At 57.5% G+C, this 22,172-nt stretch overlaps 1 protein-coding gene across 2 annotated transcripts; it reads left to right on the top strand.

Annotated features, from left to right (window-relative positions):
- The first annotated feature begins 1,125 nt into the window (after positions 1-1,125).
- Positions 1,126-20,610, top strand: SNX27 (sorting nexin 27). Of its 2 annotated transcripts, XM_069878363.1 has the most exons (13): positions 1,126-1,442; positions 6,565-6,796; positions 7,163-7,355; positions 7,940-8,004; positions 8,726-8,830; positions 9,739-9,817; positions 11,098-11,261; positions 11,352-11,441; positions 13,612-13,761; positions 14,070-14,198; positions 14,496-14,555; positions 16,270-16,332; positions 20,463-20,610. In XM_069878363.1, the coding sequence occupies exons 1-13, from the start codon at positions 1,153-1,155 to the stop codon at positions 20,508-20,510; spliced, it is 1,668 nt and encodes a 555-aa protein (XP_069734464.1). In that variant the 5' UTR covers positions 1,126-1,152; the 3' UTR covers positions 20,511-20,610. The 2 variants fall into 2 exon arrangements, with proteins under 2 accessions (XP_069734464.1, XP_069734465.1); XM_069878364.1 differs by lacking the exon at positions 16,270-16,332.
- The last annotated feature ends 1,562 nt before the right edge of the window (positions 20,611-22,172 follow it).

Below are 22,172 nucleotides of genomic sequence, written 5' to 3'. Positions count from 1 at the left end.
AGCTCCTTCTGTTCTCCTCTTGCTTTCCTTGAGGGTGGTCAAACTCTGCCCATCATCCCTGCCCTTTGCTCCGTGGGAATGAGAAGTGGTGGCTGCCCTGTCCTCCCTTGGAGGAGTTCAAGGTGACGTTGGATGGGGCTTGGAGCTCCTCGTCCAGTGGGAGGTGTCCCTGCCCATGGCAGGAGGTGGGAGTGGATGGGCTGTGAGGTCCCTTCCAACCCCAACCGTACCCTGGTTCTCTCTCAGCAGTGCCAAGTGCCACAGCTTGACAGGACGGTGAGGACTGAGTGCTACCACCTACAGGTGCAGCAATAATTAGGTTTATTGATGTAATTAGGTCTTGTTTTCCTAATCCCAAGATTATTTGGGTGCCCAGCAGTGTTGTCAAGTGCCAAGCCTGCTGCCTCTGCCTCAGAGCTGTTCTGTTTCTCAGGGAAGTTCAAAGGCTTTGAGCACCTCCCGTACGAGGCCAGGCCGGGAGAGTTGGGTTGTTCAGCCTGGAGAAGAGAAGGCTCTGAGGAGACCTTAGAGCAGCTTCCAGTGCTGAAAGGGGCTCCAGGAAAGCTGGGGAGGGGCTCGAGAGCAGGGAGAGGATGGGGAGAACGGTTTTCAGCTGAAATCGGGGAGGCTGGGGTGAGATCTTAGGCAGAAATGTTTTCCTGTGAGGGTGGGGAAGCCCTGGCCCAGGCTGCCCAGAGCAGGGGTGGCTGCCCCATCCCTGGAGGGGTTCAAGGCCAGGTTGGATGGAGCTTGGAGCCCCTGATCCAGCGGGAGGTGTCCCTGCCCATGGCAGGGGTGGGACTGGGTGGGCTTTGAGGCCCCTTCCAACCCAAACCATTCTGACTACAATTCCCGTCGTCCCTTGCGCTCCCAGAGGGGTCGGGACCGCATTTCCGCTCTCTCCGTGCTTTCCGCATGACGGGACTACATTTCCCGTCGTCCCTTGCGCTCCCACAGGCAGGGGCCCATTTCTGAGAGGCCGGGACTACGTTTCCAGACGTCCTTTGCGCTCTCATAGCCCGGGGATCCATTCCTGGTAAGCCGAGACTACATTTCCCGTCGTTCCTCGCGGCCGGGGGCGGGGCGGGGGCGGTGTCCTACGGTGGCCGGCGCGGCCCCGGTCCCGTGACGGCCCAGGCGCTGCTGCCCAAGATGGCGGATGACGAGGGCGAAGCGCGCTCGGCGCCGGCCCCGCACCGCAGCAACGGCGGCGGCGGCAGCAGCGAGGGGGGCCCCGCCGTGCCCGGCGGCCCCCGCGTCGTCCGCATCGTTAAATCCGAGTCCGGTTACGGTTTCAACGTCCGCGGGCAAGTGAGCGAGGGCGGGCAGCTGCGCAGCATCAACGGGGAGCTGTACGCGCCGCTGCAGCACGTGAGCGCCGTCCTGGGCGGCGGCGCCGCCGACCGCGCCGGGGTGCGCAAGGGGGACCGCATCCTGGAGGTGTGAGTACGGGGGGGCCGCCCCGCCGCCCCGGGCCGGGCTGGGAGGGGGTCCTGGGCGGGCTTAGGGGAGCGCGGAGGAGGCTGGGAGGATCTTGGAGGGGCCCCTGAGGGGGCTGAGAGGGTCTTGAAGGGGCTGAGAGGGTCTTGAAGGGGGCCTGGGTGGGGTGGGAGTGGCTGAGGGGGCTGGAAGTGTCTTGAAGGAGGTCCTGGGGGGGCTCAGGGGGGTCCTGCGGGGTCTGGGAGGGATGGGTGGGGGCATGAGGGGGTGTAGAGGGGACTGCAAGGTCCTGAGGGGGCTGGGAGGGTCTCGAAGGGGATCCAGAGGGGGCTGGGAGGGAGGGGGTGGGGGTTGAAAGGTCCTGAGATGGAGCCGGGGGGGGCTAGGGTTGGCCTAGGGGACTCGTGAGGTGACTTGGGAGGCGTCCTGAAGGGGGCTTAGGAAGGCCTCAAGAGGTGTCATCTGGGGGTGCAGGGGGGCTGAAAGGCCCCGAGGTGGGTGCAGAGGGGTCTAGGAGGGTCTTGAAGAGGGCCCTGAGGGGGGATTGGGAGGGTCCTGATGAGGATTCTCAGGAGGGGCTGAAGGGGCTGGGGTATCCTGGGAGGATGCTGAGAGGGGTATGGGGGGGAGGGCTGTCTTGAAGGGTCTGGGGGTTCCTGAGGAAGATCCTGAGCTGGGTCCTGTGGGGGTTGGGGGGCTCCTGAGGGTGATAAGGGGGGTGCTGGGGGTTCCTGAGGAGGCTGAGAGGGTCCAAAGGGGGTCCTGAGCATTGTTCAGGGATGGGGGTGTCATTATGGGGAGCGCTGAGCCTTTTTAGGGGAGCTGTGAAGGGGCTGAGCCTCCTTGGGGAATTGGGGGGGTTCGGGGGTGGGGGCTGAGCCTCTTTAGGGGGTGCATCCAGGGAGCCAGCACAGGATGAGGGGTGTGAGGTGCAAACGACCCGCGGTCATCAGCACGGAGACCCGGAGTGGGCAGGGGCGTCTGTGGGGGTCTGGGAGGGGACAAGAGCCTCGCCGTGGCACAAGGCATAAACGTGCTGTGGGATGAGGCAGGGATGTGCCACAGGACACACTGTGGGATGGTTGAGGCAGGGATGCGTTCCTGATTGAATGAGGCAGGGATATGCCATGGAATGTGCTCTGGGATGAACGAGGCAGGGGTGAGCTCCGGGGTGGATGAGGCATAGATGTACTCTGGGATGATCGAGGAAGGGATGTGCCCTGGAACGAGGTAGGGCTGCAGTCTAGGATGAACGAGGCAGGGATGCTCCATGGAACGTTCTTTGGGATGTGCTCCGGGATGAGGCATGGATGTACTGCAGGATGAACGAGGCAGGGATGCGCCCAGGGACAAGGCAGGGCCATGCTGTGGAGCTCGTGGCCCAGCCTTCCCCTCTTAGTGTGCAGCAGAGGAGTTGGGAATGCCAAGGTAGCGGTGGTGGGAATGCACGATCAGGGATGGGACTGGCTGCTTGGCTCTTCTTCCTCCAGGCTGTGGGCCCATACGTTGTCCAGGGCTGTGTGGTCACTGTTTCTTGACAGCAGGAGTTGGGATGTGAGCCTGAAAACGCCTCCCCCTGAGAATGCTTCGGCTTTTCCCCCAAAACCCCTTTAAGTGGGATCCATGCTTGTGGACCGACAAACCGATAAACCACCATGAGGTGACTGCAGCCTCAGCCAGGCGCTTTCCTTAGCGCGTTCCTCAGTCTCGTGGTTCCTGGGGTTGGTTTGCCTGTGCGGAGCTGTGCAATCCCTCCTTACCCCAACATGTTTGTACCTTGTGCCGAGCTGCTGGAGTTCAATTAGTGATTAATTACTGGGACTTCGCAGCAGCAGGAATGCCTCCCGGCTGGCCCTTATGTGCTGTGAAGGACAGCAGCGTGTCTAGGCTAAGCAGAGGAACTCTGTTGCACCTGGCCTGTGGCTAACACTGACCATGCCCTGCAGGGAGCCGGCTGTGGGATTTGGCAGCTCCCGGGTGACCCAAATACTTCCCACTCAGATTTCTCTGTGCAGAACAGTCTAGGGCTGAACCCTGCACCTGGAGATTCCGTTTGGGAGGACAGCGTTTTCCGGTGAGGGAAAGCATTTTGTGTGTGTCACCAGGTGCCGAGGTGGAATTCTCCCTCATCCCCACCCTGGGTTAGTGCTGAAAGGGCTGCATTTGGAATCCCGGGTGGGATTTGAGGCCATGCTGGGACTGGGGTTCAATCCCGGCGTCTCAGCTGGCCCACGAGTTAGGGTTCGATCCCAGCATCTCAGCCAGCACGAGATGACGAGGTGGCGTTCAGTCTGTTCTCAAACCATGCATGGTGTTTGAAGGAGTCAAGACGTGTGGATAACGATGGTTGACAAGGGGCACAAAGGGGTTGGTCAGGGCGCTCCGGCCCCCCAGCATCCTGCCTGGTGGGGCCAGGAGCAGCAGTGGCCAGAAGGATGCGGGATTTCCTCTCTCTCTCTGTCGGCCCGTGCTCGATCTCCTGGGAGAAGCTTTTAATGTCCCTGGGTTCTCCCTGTCGCGCTGCCAGCTTTGCTCTCACCCTTTTCCAATACTAGCTTTTGCTTTTATTAACCGGGCTGCAGCAGTTGGCCCAAAAAATCCATGGTGCAGCTGCATCTTGGCGGGACCAAGTCCCTGGTGTCTCTGCACAGCCTGTCAAGAGGATGCAGATTCTCCTTGGATCTGTTAAAATCCACCTCCTGCAAATAAATCCTAGTACGATTCTGAGCTGGAGCGGAAAACAATAAAACAGGACTCTAAAAATAACTCCGGTTTCCCTTCCTTTCTGGAGCAGCACCCAGCACAATGGTGGGGTGGGGTTCCCCAGGCAGTACCAGCCCTGGCCGCTGTAGCTGCAGCTGCCTGGCACAGCGATGCCAGTGCCCGATCTGCCCGCATCCATGGCAGCTGCCCTTGCCCAGCGCAGCGATGCCGGTGCTCCATTTGACCAGATCCACAGCGATGCTGGTGCCCAGTTTGTCCAGATCCACAGTGGGCATGGAACACTGGGCAGTGGCGAAAGGACCTGGCGCTTCCGTCAGGATCGCTGCCTGCTCTGGGCATCTTTGCGGAGCTTGTGCTGTGTTTGAGTGCTGAAAGCATGCACGGGCGAGGTGTCTCTGGTTATTTCCAAGCAGGGCTTTGCTTCTACCTCCTGCAGCTCTGACCAAACTGGTCTGGGAGAGAGGTTTTTGGAGCAGGAGCCTTGGGGGTGGGATCTTTCCTGGCCTTAACCAAAGCCCTATGGCTGCTGCCATGGGGTACCGGGGCACTGTGCGTGCCTGTCTGCAGGGTCCATTTGTTCCTAGCCTGCTCTGGACATGCATGGTGCTGGAAGACCCCAAGACCCCCATCCCTGTGGGGCTGAGCGCTCGGGCCGCAGGGACAGGAGTGGGAGTCTCCTCTGCAAGGTGGCATGCGGCCCTTCCCTATGTTGCAGAGCCGGTGGGTGCCTCCGTGCTGTCCGAAGGCTTCCTCCAGGGTCCCATCCTGGCTGTGGGGTCTTGTCCTTTGCCACCCCGCACACCCGTATCTGGCATCAGGTTCCGAGCTTCTGCTTTCGGAGGCTGGATCTGCAGCCCTGGTGCTCTAATCCTCTTAACGTTTGTGTTTGTGGGTGCCGAGGGCACTGGAGACAATGAGAGCTAATTCAGTTCTCGATTATCGCCCTGAGTGACAGTCATGGCTAATTCTGATGGGGAAGAAAATCCCACCCGCGCTCGCTCCGCTTGCGGGGAAGCTCACACAAGAATAATCCAGCAGATACCACTGGGAACAAATGAGTTCATTTTACCAGACGGGGGGCAGTGGGAGCCTAGTCTGCTCTGGGTGTAGCTGCAAGGATAGGGGGTCCCAAACCAGAGAGAGGGTCTTCATCGCTTCTCTCTGCATCCAAAAAACAGCTGGAATGGCCACAGCGCCAGCTGCTTTGAGGGAAGGTCCTGGTTCTCCTAGGCGCTGTCTGGGCTCTCCCACAGAGAATCATAGAACCAGGCTTGTCCTTTCGCAGGTTTGGCAGAGAACCTACCAGCTCTCTTTGCTTTGAAATTAAGTCATGGGTCCAGCAGCTTTCCAAGCTGGCCCTGGGGTGGTCCGTATCCTCTGGGCAAAGCAGGAGCCAAGCAGGAGCCAAGCGTTGTTAATGACCCAGGGTTTGCAGGAATGCTCTAGAGGTGGCTTAGGTCTTCGGAGCTTTCCTGGGGCTCCTGGAGGGCTCTTGGGATCTGGTTGGAGCAATGTAGGAAGTAGGAATGCAGCAGTGGGTGATGTGGGGAGGCAGAGCAGTTTGCCTGGAAGTGGCTGAAGGCAACATGCACCTCCTTTATGCTCCGTCGAAGTGGGTGTGCTGGTGGTGCCGTGCCTTGGTGGCACAAATGGCACCCACCTTTGCTGTCTGAGCCCACTTGGGGCTTTCCCATCCTTGTTCATCTAGAACCTTCATATTGGATTTAGGGAAATCTGCGTATGATTTGGAGCTGGAGAGGCCTGGGAGCTGGGCTTTGCCCTGGCAGAGTAGTGTGTGGTGCATTCACTGTCTTTGCAGAATCATGGAATGGTTTGGGCTGGAGGAGACCTTAAAACCCATCCAGTTCCACATCCTGCCCTGGGCAGAGACACTTCCCTCTGGATCAGGGGCTCAAGGCACCGTGCAGTCTGGCCTTGAACACCTCCAGGGATGGGGCAGCCACTTCTCTGGGCAACTTTAGCCAGGGCCTCCCTACCCTCACAGGAAAACATTTCTTCCCCGGTTCTGTGGTCTCCTTGTGTTTGCTGTTGTCTGATGGGGAAGAGCTCGCTTTCCAGTTGCAAACTTGCTGCGTCGTTCAGCTGGGAAATGGGAGAAACTGCAAAACTCAGTCTGAGTACTGAAAGGCTGTGTGAGGCTCTAAGAAGTTTCAGTTGTGTCCAAAGTCGTTAAACATAAATCAGGAACAAATAACCTGATAAATCACCAATAGGAGAAATTGGTGGAGTTCGACCGGAGCAGAACTGGAGCAACTAAAGAGCTGAGGCTAGGGGGTTTAAAAGGAAGGAGACACAGGGTGGACCTCTGGCCTGGCATGGCTGGAGGGCCCTGTGGTCACTTTTGCTTCACTTACGGCTTTTCTGGTCTCTCTTCCACAGGAACGGGGTGAACGTGGAAGGCGCAACACACAAGCAGGTGGTGGACCTGATTCGTGCCGGTGAGAAGGAGCTGATCCTGACGGTGCTGTCCGTGCCGCCCCATGAGGCGGACAATCTGGATCCCAGTGATGACTCCTTGGGGCAATCCTTCTATGACTACACGGAAAAACAAGCCGTGCCCATCTCCATCCCCACCTACAAGCACGTGGAGCAGAACGGCGAGAAGTTTGTGGTCAGTATCATGACCTTGTGGTCAGTGTCCTTTGGGTGAGCTGGGACCGCTCTGAGCCCTCCCCTTGAGAGCAGGATGAGTTTTGAGGGAGCTGGGAGCACTGAGACCTTGTCTGGAGAGCAGGATGGGGTTTGGGTGAGCTAGGACCGCTCTGAGCCCTTGCTGTTGGATTGAGGTGGTGGCTGGGACATCCCCCAGCTCTCAGGACCAGCAGCGGCACAGTTCAGTGTTCACACCAGCTCTTGCTCTGGCTCAAACCCTCCTTGTTCAGTCTTGTGCTGTCTGGGCCTCTGTGAAGGAAGAGCTGTGCCTGTTTGGATTCGGAAAGCTTTACCCGCCCCAGCAAGCCTCTTCTCCTCCCTGCAGGTGTACAATGTATATATGGCGGGCCGCCAGCTCTGCTCCAAGCGCTACCGGGAGTTCGCCATCCTGCACCAGAACCTGAAACGGGAATTTGCCAACTTCACCTTCCCGCGTCTTCCGGGGAAGTGGCCGTTCTCGCTGTCAGAGCAGCAGCTGGACACGCGGCGGCGAGGCCTGGAGGAGTACCTGGAGAAAGGTATGGAGCTGGAGCTGTGCGCTGCCTTCCTTGTGAGCGCAGAGAGACAAATCCTCCGGGAACATCCTTTACCTGTGAGGAAAAGGAGCTCAGTTGTAGCTGAGTTGGATTTTCTGGCTGTAGTGGTGAAGGAGACTGGCTGCATCTCAGAGACAACGGGATTCAGTCCAGGGCCAAATGATTTGCTGAACTTGGCCTAAATTCCCAAACAGTCTCAGTCCCTCTGGAATAACTACTGTTTTTAGAGGAAAAAGTACTATTTATTAAATTCTTGCCCAGTTTTAAGTGTGGCCTAAACCTCCTGCTGGCTGTGAGCCTAGGGCCTGTATTTCACCAGCAGGGAACATCTCAGGGAATTACTCCACACTGAAGTTTGCAGGGATTCAGACTGGATCAGTCTTTGTGCCAGGACACCTGGTACAGTCCTGGAGAGCTGAGGATTTTTCAGGCTGGAGATGCCACCCTGGTTTCACACCGCCCGTAGAACAGGCCGTTACTTTTGTGTTGCTGTCAGGCTGGTCCCAGGAGAGGGGAGGGCTCCCTGCTCCCCGAATACCTGCTAACCCATGCTCTCTGCCCCGCAGTCTGTTCCATACGTGTCATCGGCGAGAGCGACATCATGCAGGAGTTCCTGTCAGAGTCAGATGAGGTAGGCACGCAGGCGATGGCACTGAAGCTCTGCCGTGACCATCCTTGTTCCAGAGGCTGTAGGTGCTTGGTAAAGCCGGATCAGAGAGCAGATGTGTTCCATGCCACAGCCATGGCACGTTGGGTAGAGAACCATGGCAAGAAATTAAGGCTGCAGCGTCCTGGCAGCTGGTGCACATGGGGAACTTCCTCTCCATGGCTTTGCTGCTGCTTTCTGAGGTGTGCACAGAGCAGAGCCGGCCACGAGGCCTCATTGTGTACCTGGCAAGGGGAGACCGGGCAGAAAAACCCTGTTCACTGCTTCTGCTGCTGGTTTCTGTGATGGTGGCAGCCCAGTAGCTGGGCGTTTGCGTTTATATTTGTCAGAGAGGTAGCGGGCACTCTGAGTACCGATCTGACTCCTCCTGTGATCTGAGTTGCTGTTTGCTGTCCTCTTTCCAACCTTCCCGTGGTGCATGAAGCTGCTGTGACCCAGAGCTTCCTCTCACTCTTCCCTAGCAAACCCATGCATGGAAAATCCTGCCCCATCATGGTCTGAAGGGTTTGCTCAGCTTCCTGCTCGGAGCAGAGCTTCTTCTGTCAGAATTCATCCAGTGCAGGCTGGAATGGGATTCTTGGGGTGCCAGCAGTGACCATTTTAATTAGCACGAGGCAATAAATAGTCCATAGAGCTCGGGGCCTGGTTCCTGTGATGCCCATTCCTGTCCTCTACCCTCCCTCAGAACTACAACGGCGTATCTGATGTGGAGCTCCGAGTAGCGTTACCGGATGTAACATCAGTGACGGTCCGGGTCAAAAAGAACAGCACGACAGACCAGGTCTACCAGGTGAGCTGCTCCTTTTCCTCCTTCACTGGAAGATCAGCACAACCTGGGCGTTAACCGAGACCCCGTGGGCACCCATGTGCTTCGCTCTACCCCTCTCACATGCGGGTGGCCATCAGGGACGCTGCTTCACCGCAGCAGAGAGGACGAGGATGCTGGAAAACCCTAACTGTATGCTGTGCTGATGCAGTGCTTTCGCTGGCAGTCCGGGCTGCAAGGACAGAGTCATTGCTGAATTAATTTTCCCTGGTATAATATCTTAATGCTGGGTGGCCGTCAGCGCGAGGCAGGCTGAGTATTACGGCTTGCGGTGGAGGAGCTAGATCCCAGAGCTGCCTGCAGCCAGCATGCCAGGCTCACTCTGATAGGAGATTCAGGGTAGAGACCCTTTTAGGGAACCCTCTAGCCAGGCCAGGTGTTTGCGAGTGGCTGGAGGGCCAGGTCCATAAGTGGAAACTGAGGACAATTTGAGTTCAGCCAAGAAGTGGGAGCTGTCAAGGAATGCAGGAGAGCTGGGGAGGGCCTCTTGATCAGGGAGTGCAGGGATAGGATGAGGGAAAAGATTTTGAGCTGAAAGAGGGGAGATTGAGATGAGATCTTAGGAAGAAATTTTTTCCTGTGAGGGTGGGGAGGCCCTGGCCCAGGCTGCCCAGAGCAGTGGTGGCTGCCCCATCCCTGGAGGGGTTCAAGGCCAGGTTGGATGGGGCTTGGAGGCCCTGATGCAGCGGGAGGTGTCCCTGCCCATGGCAGGGGTGGAACTGGATGGGCTTTGAGATCCCTTCCACCCCAGATTATTCCATGATTCTAAATACAAGAGCGTAACCGCTGTGGACCCAGCCTTGCCCTGGAGCGGGACCGCCCTGCTGGCTTCTGCTTTGCTCACTCTGTGTTCTTGTTTGGTTGATCCTCAGGCTGTGGCTGCGAAGGTTGGGATGGACAGTATTACCGCAAACTACTTTGCCCTGTTTGAAGTGATCAGTCGCTCCTTCGGTAAGTGTTTTAATCACTCTTTTGGTAAGTGTTTTAATCCCCTTGGCGCTGAGAAGGGGCTCTGCGGTGCAGGCAGGGCCCAGTGCTGTTCTCAATTAGGTCTTATCTCTCCTCACAAGATCAGAGCCTGCAGGAGGGCTCGGGCAGGCACAGCGGGCTCCGATACCGAGGAGCTCTTAAAATTTCATGGCTTTGGTGCTACCACTTGATTTTCTCTTTCTTAGGCAGATCAAGGAGACAAGGTTTTTGTTAAACCAGGACTCATTTTACTTCAGTTCAAAGGATCGAGGGAGCTTGGAAAAAGCAGGCAGCATCTCTGCAGCATGTCCATCTCTGGAGAGAGGGCACTGCAGTGCCTTGGGATGGCTTTTTTTCTTTGCTGGAACAGAAAGCGGATTGAGGGCAGAGTCGGTCTGTGCACATGTGGAAAGCAGATCAAGGGCAGTCTGTCTGTGCACCACGGTTGTGGGTGGTGGCCAGGCCCTGGAGGGGATGCACTGCGAGCTGTGTTGTAGCTGTTCATCCCCCTTCCCTGGTTGAATCCTGGTGGTGTTTGAGGCCTGGCTGTGGGATTCTGGGATCATTTGGGCACTTAAGTAATTGTTGTCTTTCCTGTGGAGTGCGCCAGGGTCTCCTGGCTGCTGTTCAGGTCTTGGCCACAGCAATCTTTGATTTCATGTTGGCATCGCTGAAGCTGTAGAGAGGCTGAAATGTCATGGTCGGGCCACGGAATGGGTGCAGTGGTTGGTTTGTGGTTTGTTTTTCCCTGTGCTGGGTTTTAAGCTGAGCTGTTTCTCATTCCCAGCTGAGTTCCTTTGTTTCTGGGTTGTCATCTCTGTGTGCCTGGCAGCCTGCCAGGACCAGAGGGACTTTATCCTGTCCTCCACACTGTGGGGACAGTGCAGAGCTCCAGTACGCTGAGATTCAAAGTCTTGGACAGGATGGGCTGGCTTCCCTGGGCATGAAGTCAGGCTGTGCTGATGCCCGAGAGCCATGCCAAGCTCTCTGATGGCCAGGAGGGGTTCAGTCTCCCACGAGTCCCTGCCCGCACACTAGAAGCGATTGCAAGGGACCAGCATGGCCCAACACTGTGGGAGGAGGTGTTGGAGAAAGCTGAATTTGGTTGAGGAGGAGAAGGAAGGATCTTGGGGCAGAGCTGGGGCCCTGATCCTGGCTGGCTCAGCCAAAGGTTATCACCGGTGTTGGATTTTACAACCCATGTCTGGTGGCAGCACTCTGTGGGGCTGTGCACTTACCTCACTGTCCTTTGCTCTTCCCAGTGCGCAAGCTGGCGCCCAATGAATTCCCCCACAAACTCTACGTGCAGAACTACACTGTGGCGGTGCTGGGAACATGTCTGATCATCCGGAAATGGCTCTTCACTACAGAGGAGGAGGTTCTTCTCAATGACAATGACCTGGCAGTCACCTACTTCTTCCATCAGGCGAGTGGCCAGGGCTGTAAGGCACCCAGCACCTCTCTGAACTGTAGAGATCCACTACCCTGACCTCCTGGGTTCCCTCTCTCTGTTTAGGCTGTTGATGATGTCAAGAGAGGCTACATTAAGGCGAAGGAGAAGTCCTACCAGCTACAGAAGCTGTGTGAGCAGAGAAAGATGGTGATGGTGAGTTATCCTGCCTGTCCAGTTTGCAGGAGGCCCACGTTGCCTGGAGAACTGGTGGCTGCCCCATCCCTGGAGGGGTTCAAGGCCAGGCTGGATGGGGCTTGGAGCCCCTGATCCAGTGGGAGGTGTCCCTGCCCATGGCGGGGGTGGGACTGGATGGGCTTTGGGGTCCCTTCCAACCCAAACCATTCCATGACTATGCACACAGCGTGGAAAACACCTCTTTCTTGGAAAGCAACAACCCTGGAGAGCCGTGGGGTGTGGGCTCAGCGCAGGAGGGCTTGGCAAGGTGTGCGGGTGCACAGGAATGCCAGGCACAGGGCTGGGCTCTGCCTGAGGGTCGGCCGCTGCACGAACCCGAACCGCCCCTCATGCCCGGCAGGTCTGAACAGTGGCTCGTCCTTGGCAGGATCAGCCTTCGGCTCGGCTCCAAACAAGGCAGCGATAAAACCCTGTGGGTTATTGCTGGCATTGAAAGGTGAGGTGCTCAGCGTGCAGTGTGGCAATCCTTCACTGTCAGCCTTTGGTGACGGCTCACTCTTCCCAGGAACTGGGAGGCAAAGGTCTCTCTGCCTCAGCCTGCTCTGAAGTGGTGATGCTGGGCTGGGTCCTGGCCCCGTTATCACGCGAGTCACTGCCCCCTCTGTGCCTTAGTTTTGTCCAGCAGAAGAATTCCTGGGTTGCAAATCCTGGGACAGGACTCGCTGTCTGGTTTAGGGTCTTTTTGCCTCTCGCCACCGCCCGGCAAAGGCCTGGGAGTGCAGTAGGAGCCGATGAACCTGCCTGGTGTGGACAGGGAAGCAAAGGGGATGGCCTGAGCTCATCACCAGGTGCAAGCATGCCTCGAAGACCAAACAGCAGGAGAATCCAACTCATAAATAACTTGGGGTGCCTATAGGAGTGCATGCAGACTGCCCTTTTTCAGGCCGGCTGCTTTCTCCTGGCCAGCACGGCTGCTTTTGGAGAGCAGTGGCTTTGGGATCCCGTTCTCCAGCTTAGTCAGGCTCTCCTCAAAGCCAGTTTTGACAGCAGTGGCTCCAAGGGGTTGCTGCTGTGGGGCTGCCTGAGGGTGGACCCGGAGGGGCCACCTGAAGTGCTCAGCCTAGAAGGTTAGTGGTTAACTAATGATCAGGATCAGTAAATAGAGCTTCTTCCTATGGGTTCTTCTGTTCTTGCTCCACGCACACATTCACACAGAGATATGAAGGGTTTATCCCAGGACAGGCAGACAGACATACGCGCGCACACACACACACATGCGTGTGTGCTGCAGGGCCCTGGTCCTGCAGGAGGCCAAGACGATGATATGTATGTCCCAAAGAGCCTACAAAGTCAAGGTTCTTCATCCTCTGCCTCCTCCTGTCCCGTCTGTAGCACAGTGCTTGAGACTTTGGCCCCTTGCACTGCTCAGGATGTGGCCTCTTCCTTGGTTAAAATGTCACTTCAGCCGCCTTTGTCGTTCTGCCCTGCATAAACTGTTCTCCTGCAACACAAGGCTGCAGGGCTCTGCAGGACCTGCCCCTGGAGAAGCTCTGGCCTTCTCCCACATCCCTGAGCTGTGACTCTGAGCTTGCAGTGCTTCTCTAGTGTCCCAGCAGTGCAGCTTTGTCTGGGCTGCAACCAGAAAGACAGAAATAGCCAAAATACCTATTTGGACCATTTCCATCTACACTGCGTGACTGAGAAATGTGAGTCCCACATCCGCCCAACAACCCCCTTTTTCTCCTCTCATCTCCAGCCTGTAGGGATCAGGAGGATGGATTGGGAGGATGGCTCTAGCAAGAGTGGGGACTACTTGCTCAGATCTGTGCCCTTCTTGGAGGAGCATGGTCGCACGCATCAGCAGCTGAGGCTGCACCAGCTCTCCTGGGAAGGGGTTTTGGCATTCTGGGCTATGGGGAGCTCTGACCTTGGATGGCTCTATGTTTTGAGGAGGGAATTGAGCAGCCAGAGGGAATCTCCTTTCATCCCCTCACAAAGCCCTGCTGTCTGTGGGTTTTTGTCTGTTGGAGGGAATCCAGCCTTCCTGGGCTGGGGTGAAGCCAGAGGTCTCCAGGGCAATGATCAGCACTGGGCGTGCAAGAGATGGAGCTGGGTGAGAAGGAGGAGAATGCCAGGGTCCCTTTCCCTTCCTCTGAGCAACCTAACTGCCATGGTTTTCTCTCTGCAGTATTTAAACATGTTACGGACGTGCGAGGGCTACAACGAGATCGTCTTCCCCCACTGCTCCTGCGACTCACGGCGGAAGGGACACGTCATCACTGCCATCAGCATCAAGCACTTTAAACTCCACGCCTGCACCGAGGAGGGCCAGCTGGAGGTGAGCACATTCCCGGCAAGATCCACCTCAGCTGTGCTGCAGGGAGAGAGCACCAGCACTGCATCCCCAGAGCTCTGGGGCTGCTGAGGGGCCTCCCAAGGGATTTTTGAGTGTTTGGGAGTGCAGGGGTTTATCTGGCAGCTCTGTAGGTGTTTTCACTGCTGCTTCCTTAGCTTGTACCTCTCTGTGCTGTGAGGCTGTCTGAGGAATCCTCCTTCCCCTTTGTGGGGCTTCGCTTTCTGCCTTAAACCTCCCTTTCCACGTGGTCTGCTTGGCTCTGGCCTTACCTGGGTTTCCTCTCCCTTCAGAACCAGGTCATAGCATTTGAATGGGATGAGATGCAGAGGTGGGACACGGATGAAGAGGGAATGGCGTTCTGTTTCGAATACGCGCGAGGAGAGAAGAAACCCCGATGGGTTAAAATCTTCACCCCCTACGTGAGTATCCCTGCTCTTCCCAGTTCTGCTAAGCCCAAACCTGCTTGTTACCCTCCTGGAAGCTGGAGGAACAGCACCCTGTTCTCTAGTTTTTGGAGCGGGAGGTGACACAGGAACTACTGGCCACCAGGAGGAGCCAGTGGCCACCAAGGGACGTCGGTGGCCACCAGGAGGAGCCAGCAGCACGGGAGGCTGCAGGCAGGCAGCCAGAGCTCGTGTTTCTCCAGCTGGGAGCCAGGGTGGCTGGCTGCCTGGGGCCACCGGCTGCTCTGAGCTCTGCCTGCTTTCTCTTTGCAGTTCAACTACATGCACGAGTGCTTCGAACGGGTTTTCTGCGAGCTCAAGTGGAGGAAGGAGGTAAGAAGCCATAAGCGCAGGGAAAACGCTTCCCTTGTTGTGGCAGGCTTTTAGTGCGAAGCGTTTTTGCCTGGTCCTTACCAACAGCGTCTGTGGGGAATGATGGGATGCTTAGTGGAGCTCCCTGTCTCCAGGGAGCGCAGAGGTGGACCAGCTGCCTCCAACAACCTAGGCTCATAGGGGGAGGGTGTTTCATGTTCTGGTTCAAGCACGGAGCCCCCAGTGCTGGGAAAGGCTCATGTGGGCGGGCACAAACATCCTCTGGAGAGCTTACACAGGCTGCTGAATTGCTTGGGAAGCGTTCGAGAGCATCGGGTGCAAAGCTGAGCAGCACAGCGGTGTTGGGGGGTCTGGATCCCAGCCTGAGATACTTGCTCAGCCACACTTGGACCTGACTCTGAGCTCCGGTGGGAGATGCACACATGCCAGTCCGCCCTGCCTTCTCCCTCCCCACTACCATGCTTCTCTGGCCTCTCCTCCAGCTTGAGGGAGACATTTCAACACCTTGCATCCATCTGCTGCTCCTCCTTGGGGCTGCCCCACATCTGCCGTCCCCAGGGACTGCTCCTGTCAGCTTTGCTTGCAAGGTGGAGGCAGAGGGCAGATAGAGACCCCGCATGCAGTCAGCTTGCTTGGTCTGGGATCACTGTGGGATTGCTATCCCTTGTCTCTACTGCCCCGAGGTGTTGCTCTCCCTCGCGGGGTCAGCGATGTGCCGCTGCTGGAGACTTGATCCTCTCTTGTTCTTGATCTGATCAGTGCTGCTGGCATCAGCCCTCGTCTTCCTGGTGGTTGCTTGTGGCTGCTGGCTGATGGATTTGGGTGCCTAAAGCAGGGCTTAAACACAGCAAGCCTCTACTTGATGATCCAGGGAAAATCTGCCCTGCAGCTGCCTGGTCGTGGAGGCTCCTAAATGGGAAGGATGCCTCCCTCTTTCTTTACCTGATGGGCCTCCGCTGGGGCAGGGGTACTGGGGCTTGTCCTTGGCATGGCTGGGGTGTGGGAGGTGCGTTGAGATATGCCGAGACCACAGGGTCTGGGCTGCGCAGCTGTACTCACCACAGGAGGTACCAGTGGGATGGAGGAGCATAAACCTGGAAGAGGTTTCCAGGACATAAGAAAATGGGATCCTTGGTGTTCCTTAGCTTGAGGGGTGGAAGCTGAACTTCCTACAAGTGACCAGGGACCTGCAGGCAGGGGCAAGGAGACCTCCTGGTGCTGGGCTGTGCTCCGGAGCTGCAGAGCCCCCGATCAGCCCGTGTATCCACTGGACGATCGCAGGAGCAGCGGTGGGGATTGAGCCCGGACCCACTTTGTCCTGGTCCCGAGCCTTACAGGAAAGAGGCTGAGTGGCTCGGTAACGTGTGATGGTGCTGTTCGGCTTCGTAAGCACTGGGCACTCCCTGTGCTCCACAAGGAACTCGGCTCTGGGTTTGTGTCCCAGCTGGGGGTGATGTCTCTGTCCCTCCTCGGAACGAAGTCTCCGTGGCTCTCAGGTTTGTTTCATGAAGTAGAAGCTGCCTGAGTGCGTTGCCTGTCTTATTCTCTGCATCCCAGCTCCTCTGTAGCTCTCCTCGTGTCCGACGTCTGTGGAGCACCTGGATCCCATCCTGCTGCTCTCCCAGCTGTTCCAACACCAGCTCTCCAGTCTCCTCCTGCCCCTCTCAGCTCTGCGGTTTTATTTATACCCTCTTTATTTCTTTCCCTTGTAAAGGTGGAGGAGGAAGCCACAGACAAGGATAACAAGAACTGCAGTAAAGACAATATGTGCAGCAAGGTAATGGGGCTGAAACCAAACAGCGTCTGTGCTCTCTGAGCCAGCCTGGCCGTGCTGCTGCGGACGCAGCCTCTCTCCTGCTTCTCTACTCCAGTTCCTGTTAGCATAGGACATTTCCCTTCCTAGCGGCTTCTCCCTGGAGGGAACCCGCGAACTCAAATCCCTGCTGCTGCTTTTCGTGGGATAGAGGTGGCTTTGTGCTTCAAAGCCTCTTTCCTGGTGATTGAAACACTTGGTCCTGCCTTGCCCAACTCCTGGACTGTGACAATGACCCGGAATATGACGCCGCAGCTGATGGCTGAGATCCGAGCCACGGCTCCCTTCGCCTCCCAGGAGGAGGGAGAGGAGGGCACAGGTGTAACAGGGACAGACGGTTTGGCTCTGCAGCGCTTTTAAAGGACCAAGGACTCGATCCTGGAGGCCGCAGGCTGGTGGCATGTGGGTTTCCTCCTGTTTTTCGGCAGTGGTGGAACAAAGACCTTTAGGGATGGGCAAATGCAGCGCTGCTTTGATAGCAAGGAGCCGCCCCACTTGTGTTGTAGGACCTCGCAAACGCACCCGTGCTGCTGCTGCTGCTCTGCCCACCTGCTTTCCCATTCAGGATATAAAGCTGAACGATTTACTTTGCTTCAGGACACACCGGGAAGCATCTGTGAATGTCTCCTGTCTCTAGAGCATCCCCTCGTAGGCTTCTCTCCCCGCCCGGATGAGGCTTGCGGAGTCACCCAATGCTGGAATACCCTGGCGTGGTGCTGCCTGCCAGGAGCTGCAGCCACTGCGGGTGCCTCTCTGCGGGCTGGAGTCCCTTAGCGTCCTCTGTGGGGATGCAGACGCACCTTTCGACTGCCGCGGACCCAGTGCTTTGCTGTCCTCCCACTTCCAGTCCTACCGCTTTGTTCCGGCATCGGAAATAGCTGCGGGTTATTTAACTTGTAACAGAAAGCGCCCTTGCGTGTAGCAAGGCTGAAAGTTGTTAACCCCAGCGGTACTGGTGGGTGTTCCTTTCAAGCAGGAGCTGTGTTGTGTTGGCTCGAAAGCATTGGACATCAAAGCGGGCAGGAGCCCCCGTCTGGCTGCGTAGAGAGCAGTAGCAGACGGTGTGGGACGCGTCTCCTGCTCAGGAGGGAGCCCTGGAGTGTGGGGGTGTGGGAGCCTCCCGCCTGGTGTAACACTTCCTCTGCCAAGCAGATCCTGCGTGATAACGCGCCCCGCGATCGCGCTGGGTAAACCCTCGAGTCCTGAAACACCAAGCACGTGCCACGTGGGGCATGTTTGAGGAAGAACTGACAAGGGTTCGCGTGCAGTGTTGTGTGTGTGCGCCTGTGTTGCCACTGCAGGCTTAAAAGCTGTCTTTGATGTCTTCTCTACAAAGCTGGGAGACACTCAGAGGGATTCACTCGTGCCACGTGCCCATGAGCAGGGCAGCTCAGCAGCAACATGGAGCTGCTTCTCACCTTGGCTGTGCTGCAGCTCTGCCTCCCTTCGCCTGGCTCAGGGCAGGTGCCAGGGATTCTCTGGCTCTGGAGACAAAACAGCCTCGCCTGGCAGTGGGGTGGAGCAGGGGAGCTGCACTCAGAGCTGCTGGCTCCCAGGGACTGTAAAGCTTGTCCCTTGCTTCTCCCCTGCAGCAAGTAGACCGCTTTTCCTCTGGGGAGGCAGTGGTGGTGAGGGCAGCAGATCCCCATGGGATGATTTGTCGCAGTTGGCAATGCTGAGGAGCGAGCTGGGACCGCAAAGCATGCGCTGGGCTTTGCGCTGCAGCCTTTGGATGCAGCAAAACTTGCAGGGAGCAAACTACTGTCGCACCCCTCCCCAGCCCACATGCCTCGCTGCAGCCCTAGCGCTGAGCGGCCCACGGGGAGCGATGGGAGCCGAGCGGCTGTGACCAGCAACATCTGCCCAGCTCCCACCAGCACAGGAACCGGCCATGGGCTCCACGGGGCTCGGTTCTGCTTCCTGCCAGGGCTGTGCTCACCGAGCGTTGCCTCTGCTCCCCGGGCTGCAAGAATGGGTCTGGAAATGGAAACAGAGAGAATTGCTTTTCCTTCCCTCTTGAATCAGTTGATCCTCAGTACTAAACATCCCACTGCTTCCCTGCCAAGGACACAGGGTTTTATCCCACCCTGTTTTTACGCCTCTGTGTGGTTTTGCTTGATGTTATGGGAGAAACCGTTGACCTCAGCTCCTGGGTGTTTTTTCCCCTGGCTGTCCTCTGAGGGTCACCCCCAGTTTCCCTTGGAGTATGGTGCTTTCCCCCAACAGCGCTATGGTTCCCACCAATCACATCACCAGCGTTAGGGGAGAGGAGGTTGATTCTGGATCAGGAGCAGTTCTCAATGCTCACTGTGGCTTTCTCTTCCTCTGTGTAAAACAAAGTTGGATGAGGTTTGGCAGATACTTTGCAGATCTGTTTGGGGCGTTCAGAGCTGCTGCCTCCCCTCCCAACCCACAGATGCTGGCTGGCAACTCTGGGTGCCCTCAGGAGCAGGTTTGAGGCTCAGCCAAGCTGTCGGCTCGCTGAGTGATGAGAGCTGGTGGCCTCCATCGTCTCCCCTCTCAAAAGAGGCTGAGGCTGCAGGTGGCTCCCATTGTGTCCCCTCTTGAAAGGGCTGCAAGCACCAGCTGTTTGGGGATATCGCAGTTGCTTGGACCTTGGAGGTGAGGCTGTAGTAGGGATGTGGTGCCCTGCACATCCAAGCCAGGCAGGGGGAGCATGGAGAGACAGCTCTGTCCTCCTTTCACAGGAGCCGAGCTGCTGCTTGGCTCAGCTTGGCTCTTGCCAGTGTAATTTGGGTTACGTGCAGCCTCTGGCCTTTTTCTAGAGGGAGGGCTGCTTGCAGAGCCAGGAGAGATTGGAGCTTCCTTGGGGGATCCATGTAAGTCCCAGTGCTGCTCCTGGCCTCCTTCCTGCCCTCCTTTAATCTCCAGCTTCAGCTGTGGGGCTGAGCTGCTTTCCCGCAGGGCATTGTTTGCCTCCTCATCCAGCTGCAGCCCTGTGTGTGCAGGGAGGATTCGTTAGTGCTGGAGAGGAGCTGGGATGTGCTGGATCCTGGGTTTCCAGTGAGGACTGTAGCACTCCAGAGTGGTAAACCCAGGGCCGGAGGTCCCTGCTATGTCTGAACCCTCAGCTGATCCTTCCCCAGCTTCCCCCAAACCCAACGGGCATCCCCACAGCTTCCCTGCGTCCGGTGGGATGCTCCAGGCCAGAGCTCCAGAAGCTGGAGTCTGCAGTGAGGCAGCCAAAGGGTGTCCAGCACCCTGGTGTGAGGCTGAGCAGGCAGATTAAACACCAACAAGTTCTCTTGGGTGGCTGGAAGCAGGAATTCCGCCTGGGCTGGTGGCAGTGGTGACGGGATCTGGCACTGCGCACACAGCAGCATGAATGGGGTTGCAGCGGGACTGCCCACCCCTTGCCTTCTGGGACCTTCTCCCATTTGGGATCAGAGCTGGCCTAGAAAAGGTGGGCAGCAAAATCGTCCCAGCTCAGCTTGGCCTGGCGCGTGGCTCTTCACCCTTTCCAAACCAGCTGCTCTGGCAGGGCAGTGGCAAATCCTGTCTGGAACTGCCATCTGAATCCTGGCTGCCCCTCCAAGGCCTGGCTTTCTGCAGCTCTTGCTGCTGGGAACGGAGTGGAGCTCACAGCCGTGTGTGCTGTGGGGTCCTGTCCCCTCCTGTCATCCCGGTCCTTGGCAGGGGCGAGTAGAGCGTGGGGGGAGTGCTGTGCACCCGAGCTGGGGTGGGATGGGTGTTGGTCCTGGGAGGGCTCCTTGCTCCCAGAGCGTCGACCTCAGCCTGCAGGGAGCCCCTTGCTCCATCCTGGGAGCCCCTCAGCCTGCAGGGAGCCCCTTGCTCCATCCTGGGAGCCCCTCAGCCTGCAGGGAGCCCCTTGCTCCATCCTGGGAGCCCCTCAGCCTGCAGGGAGCCCCTTGCTCCATCCTGGGAGCCGTTCAGCCTGCAGGGAGCTCCTTGCTTCATGCGGTGTCCGTGGTGGGTCCAGGAGCCCTCCTGGCCACCCCAGGGCTCCCACGCTGGGGCTGGGGACAGGCAGAAGCCCCATGTGCCCCCTGTGCTTGCTCCCAGCTTGTCCCAGGTGCTGTTGCGCTGTTAATGTCCTTTCTCTTCTCTTTCAGAACATCTTTCAGATGGTCAGGTCACAGCAGAGGGACACGGCCACTTAGCGCCTCGGCATGGACCAACGTAACCCTCCCCCCACCCCGATTAACACTTAAAATTCTGTTATTGTATTAAAGCCCTTAAACTAAATATTATTAATAATAACGCCATTTGTGAACGTCATCTTTATGGAATTACACAGCCAGGACACAGGGCAGGCTCGGCCGAGGACAGAGGGGACACTGGGTGGGACCGCCGAGCAGCCACCAAGGGCACCCGCTGCCACCTCCCGCTCCCAAGGATGGGCTCTGCCTTGATTTTTTTATGACTGAAATGAGAAATGTCTTCCCTTCACTTTGTTCGGTGTGTAAATGTGTGGATGTAGAAACCCCCATCCCTGGGGAGCTCTGGATCCAGGCACCCCACGCAGACACACGTGCTGTTATGTTACTTTTAACCTTCCGCAGCGCTGTTTTTCCCTTGCGTTTCCACGCGGATCACCCCTCCCACCCCATCCTGGGCTTTAAAAAACCTACTTAGTCGGGGGGGCAGGGGGAAACCAGGAAAAAAGGCAAAAAAAAACCCCAACCCCAAAGTAGCAGCATTGTGGGGCCAAGCCTTCTGGCACAAGGCTTGTGCCGCTCTGCGCTTGTGTTTTCCTGTGGGTCGGCTCGGTTCTGGGTGTTTGCTCGTGGGCTTCGATCGTAGTCGGCTCTGGGATGGGATCATGTGAGATCCCTGAGACCGGGTGGGCGCCCGCGTGGCCAGCAGAGCCGGGCCAGGCAGTGCCAGGAGGAGAAATAAAGACAAGAAGCCATTTTCCCTGTTTTGGGGCAGGTCTGGGGCTGGATTCCGTGCTGCTCCCCAAGCAGCCTGAAGCTTGGGGTGGGATTTGGGGTATTTGGGAGATGCTGGTCCTGCTGCTCCCGCATGAGGCTGGATGTGGAGCTCACATAGTGTCTTGGCGCGCGGGCATCGCCTGCCACCAAGGTTGTGGGAGGGAGGCGATGCCGATGAAAGTCGCTCCGTGTGTGGTTCCCCATACCCAGCTGTGTTATGGGAAGGGGTTTTTCTGCCCCAGCTGTGCTGGGAGAAGCCATGGGGTGAGGTGGATCCAGCTCGGGGTCCTGGTGCAGCCTTTACCCAGGGTGATCCCTGCTCTGATCCTGCTCTGTGGTTGGGATTGGGGCACCTTAAAATCCCGGAGACCCCCAGTCATTCCAGACTCCACCTGTGGTTTGGGTTCAATCCCAGTGTGAGTGGAGGATCCTCCCCAGCAGCTTTGGCAGCCAGAGCTGCCTGGAGAGCGAGCGCCCGGACCGTAATCGGGGAATTAATGAGCCCAGCGCCACGTTAATTGGATTTGTGCTCGGCCAGGGCCGGTGTCCTCGGGAGCCCCTGTACCAGGGGGGTGGGATGGAGTGTGGGGACCCCTGTGGCCTCGCCGGCCCCATCGGTGTCACCAGCATCGCCCGAGCTCAGCAACGATCCCACCCGTTGCAAACATCCCTGTCCCACTCTGATCCCACGTTCTCTTTGCTTATCTGGGAGAATTCAGCTCATCTTCTCCCTGCGCTCCAGGGGCTTCTTATTTGAGGCTGAAATGGGAAGAAAAATGACCAAAACCTCCAAGTTGTGAAGAAAAAAATGACAAAAAAAGTAACCATAAAGAAGAAAAAAATTAAACCACCTCTTCCTTCCCTTCCATCCTGGCTGCACCTGGTGTT

Source organism: Phaenicophaeus curvirostris, chromosome 29, assembly GCF_032191515.1.
Source record: "Phaenicophaeus curvirostris isolate KB17595 chromosome 29, BPBGC_Pcur_1.0, whole genome shotgun sequence".
In the NCBI taxonomy this organism is placed as follows: Eukaryota; Metazoa; Chordata; class Aves; order Cuculiformes; family Cuculidae; genus Phaenicophaeus; species Phaenicophaeus curvirostris.
The sequence above is the reverse complement of the archived record's forward strand: the minus strand, read 5'-3'. Positions and strand labels throughout refer to the sequence as shown.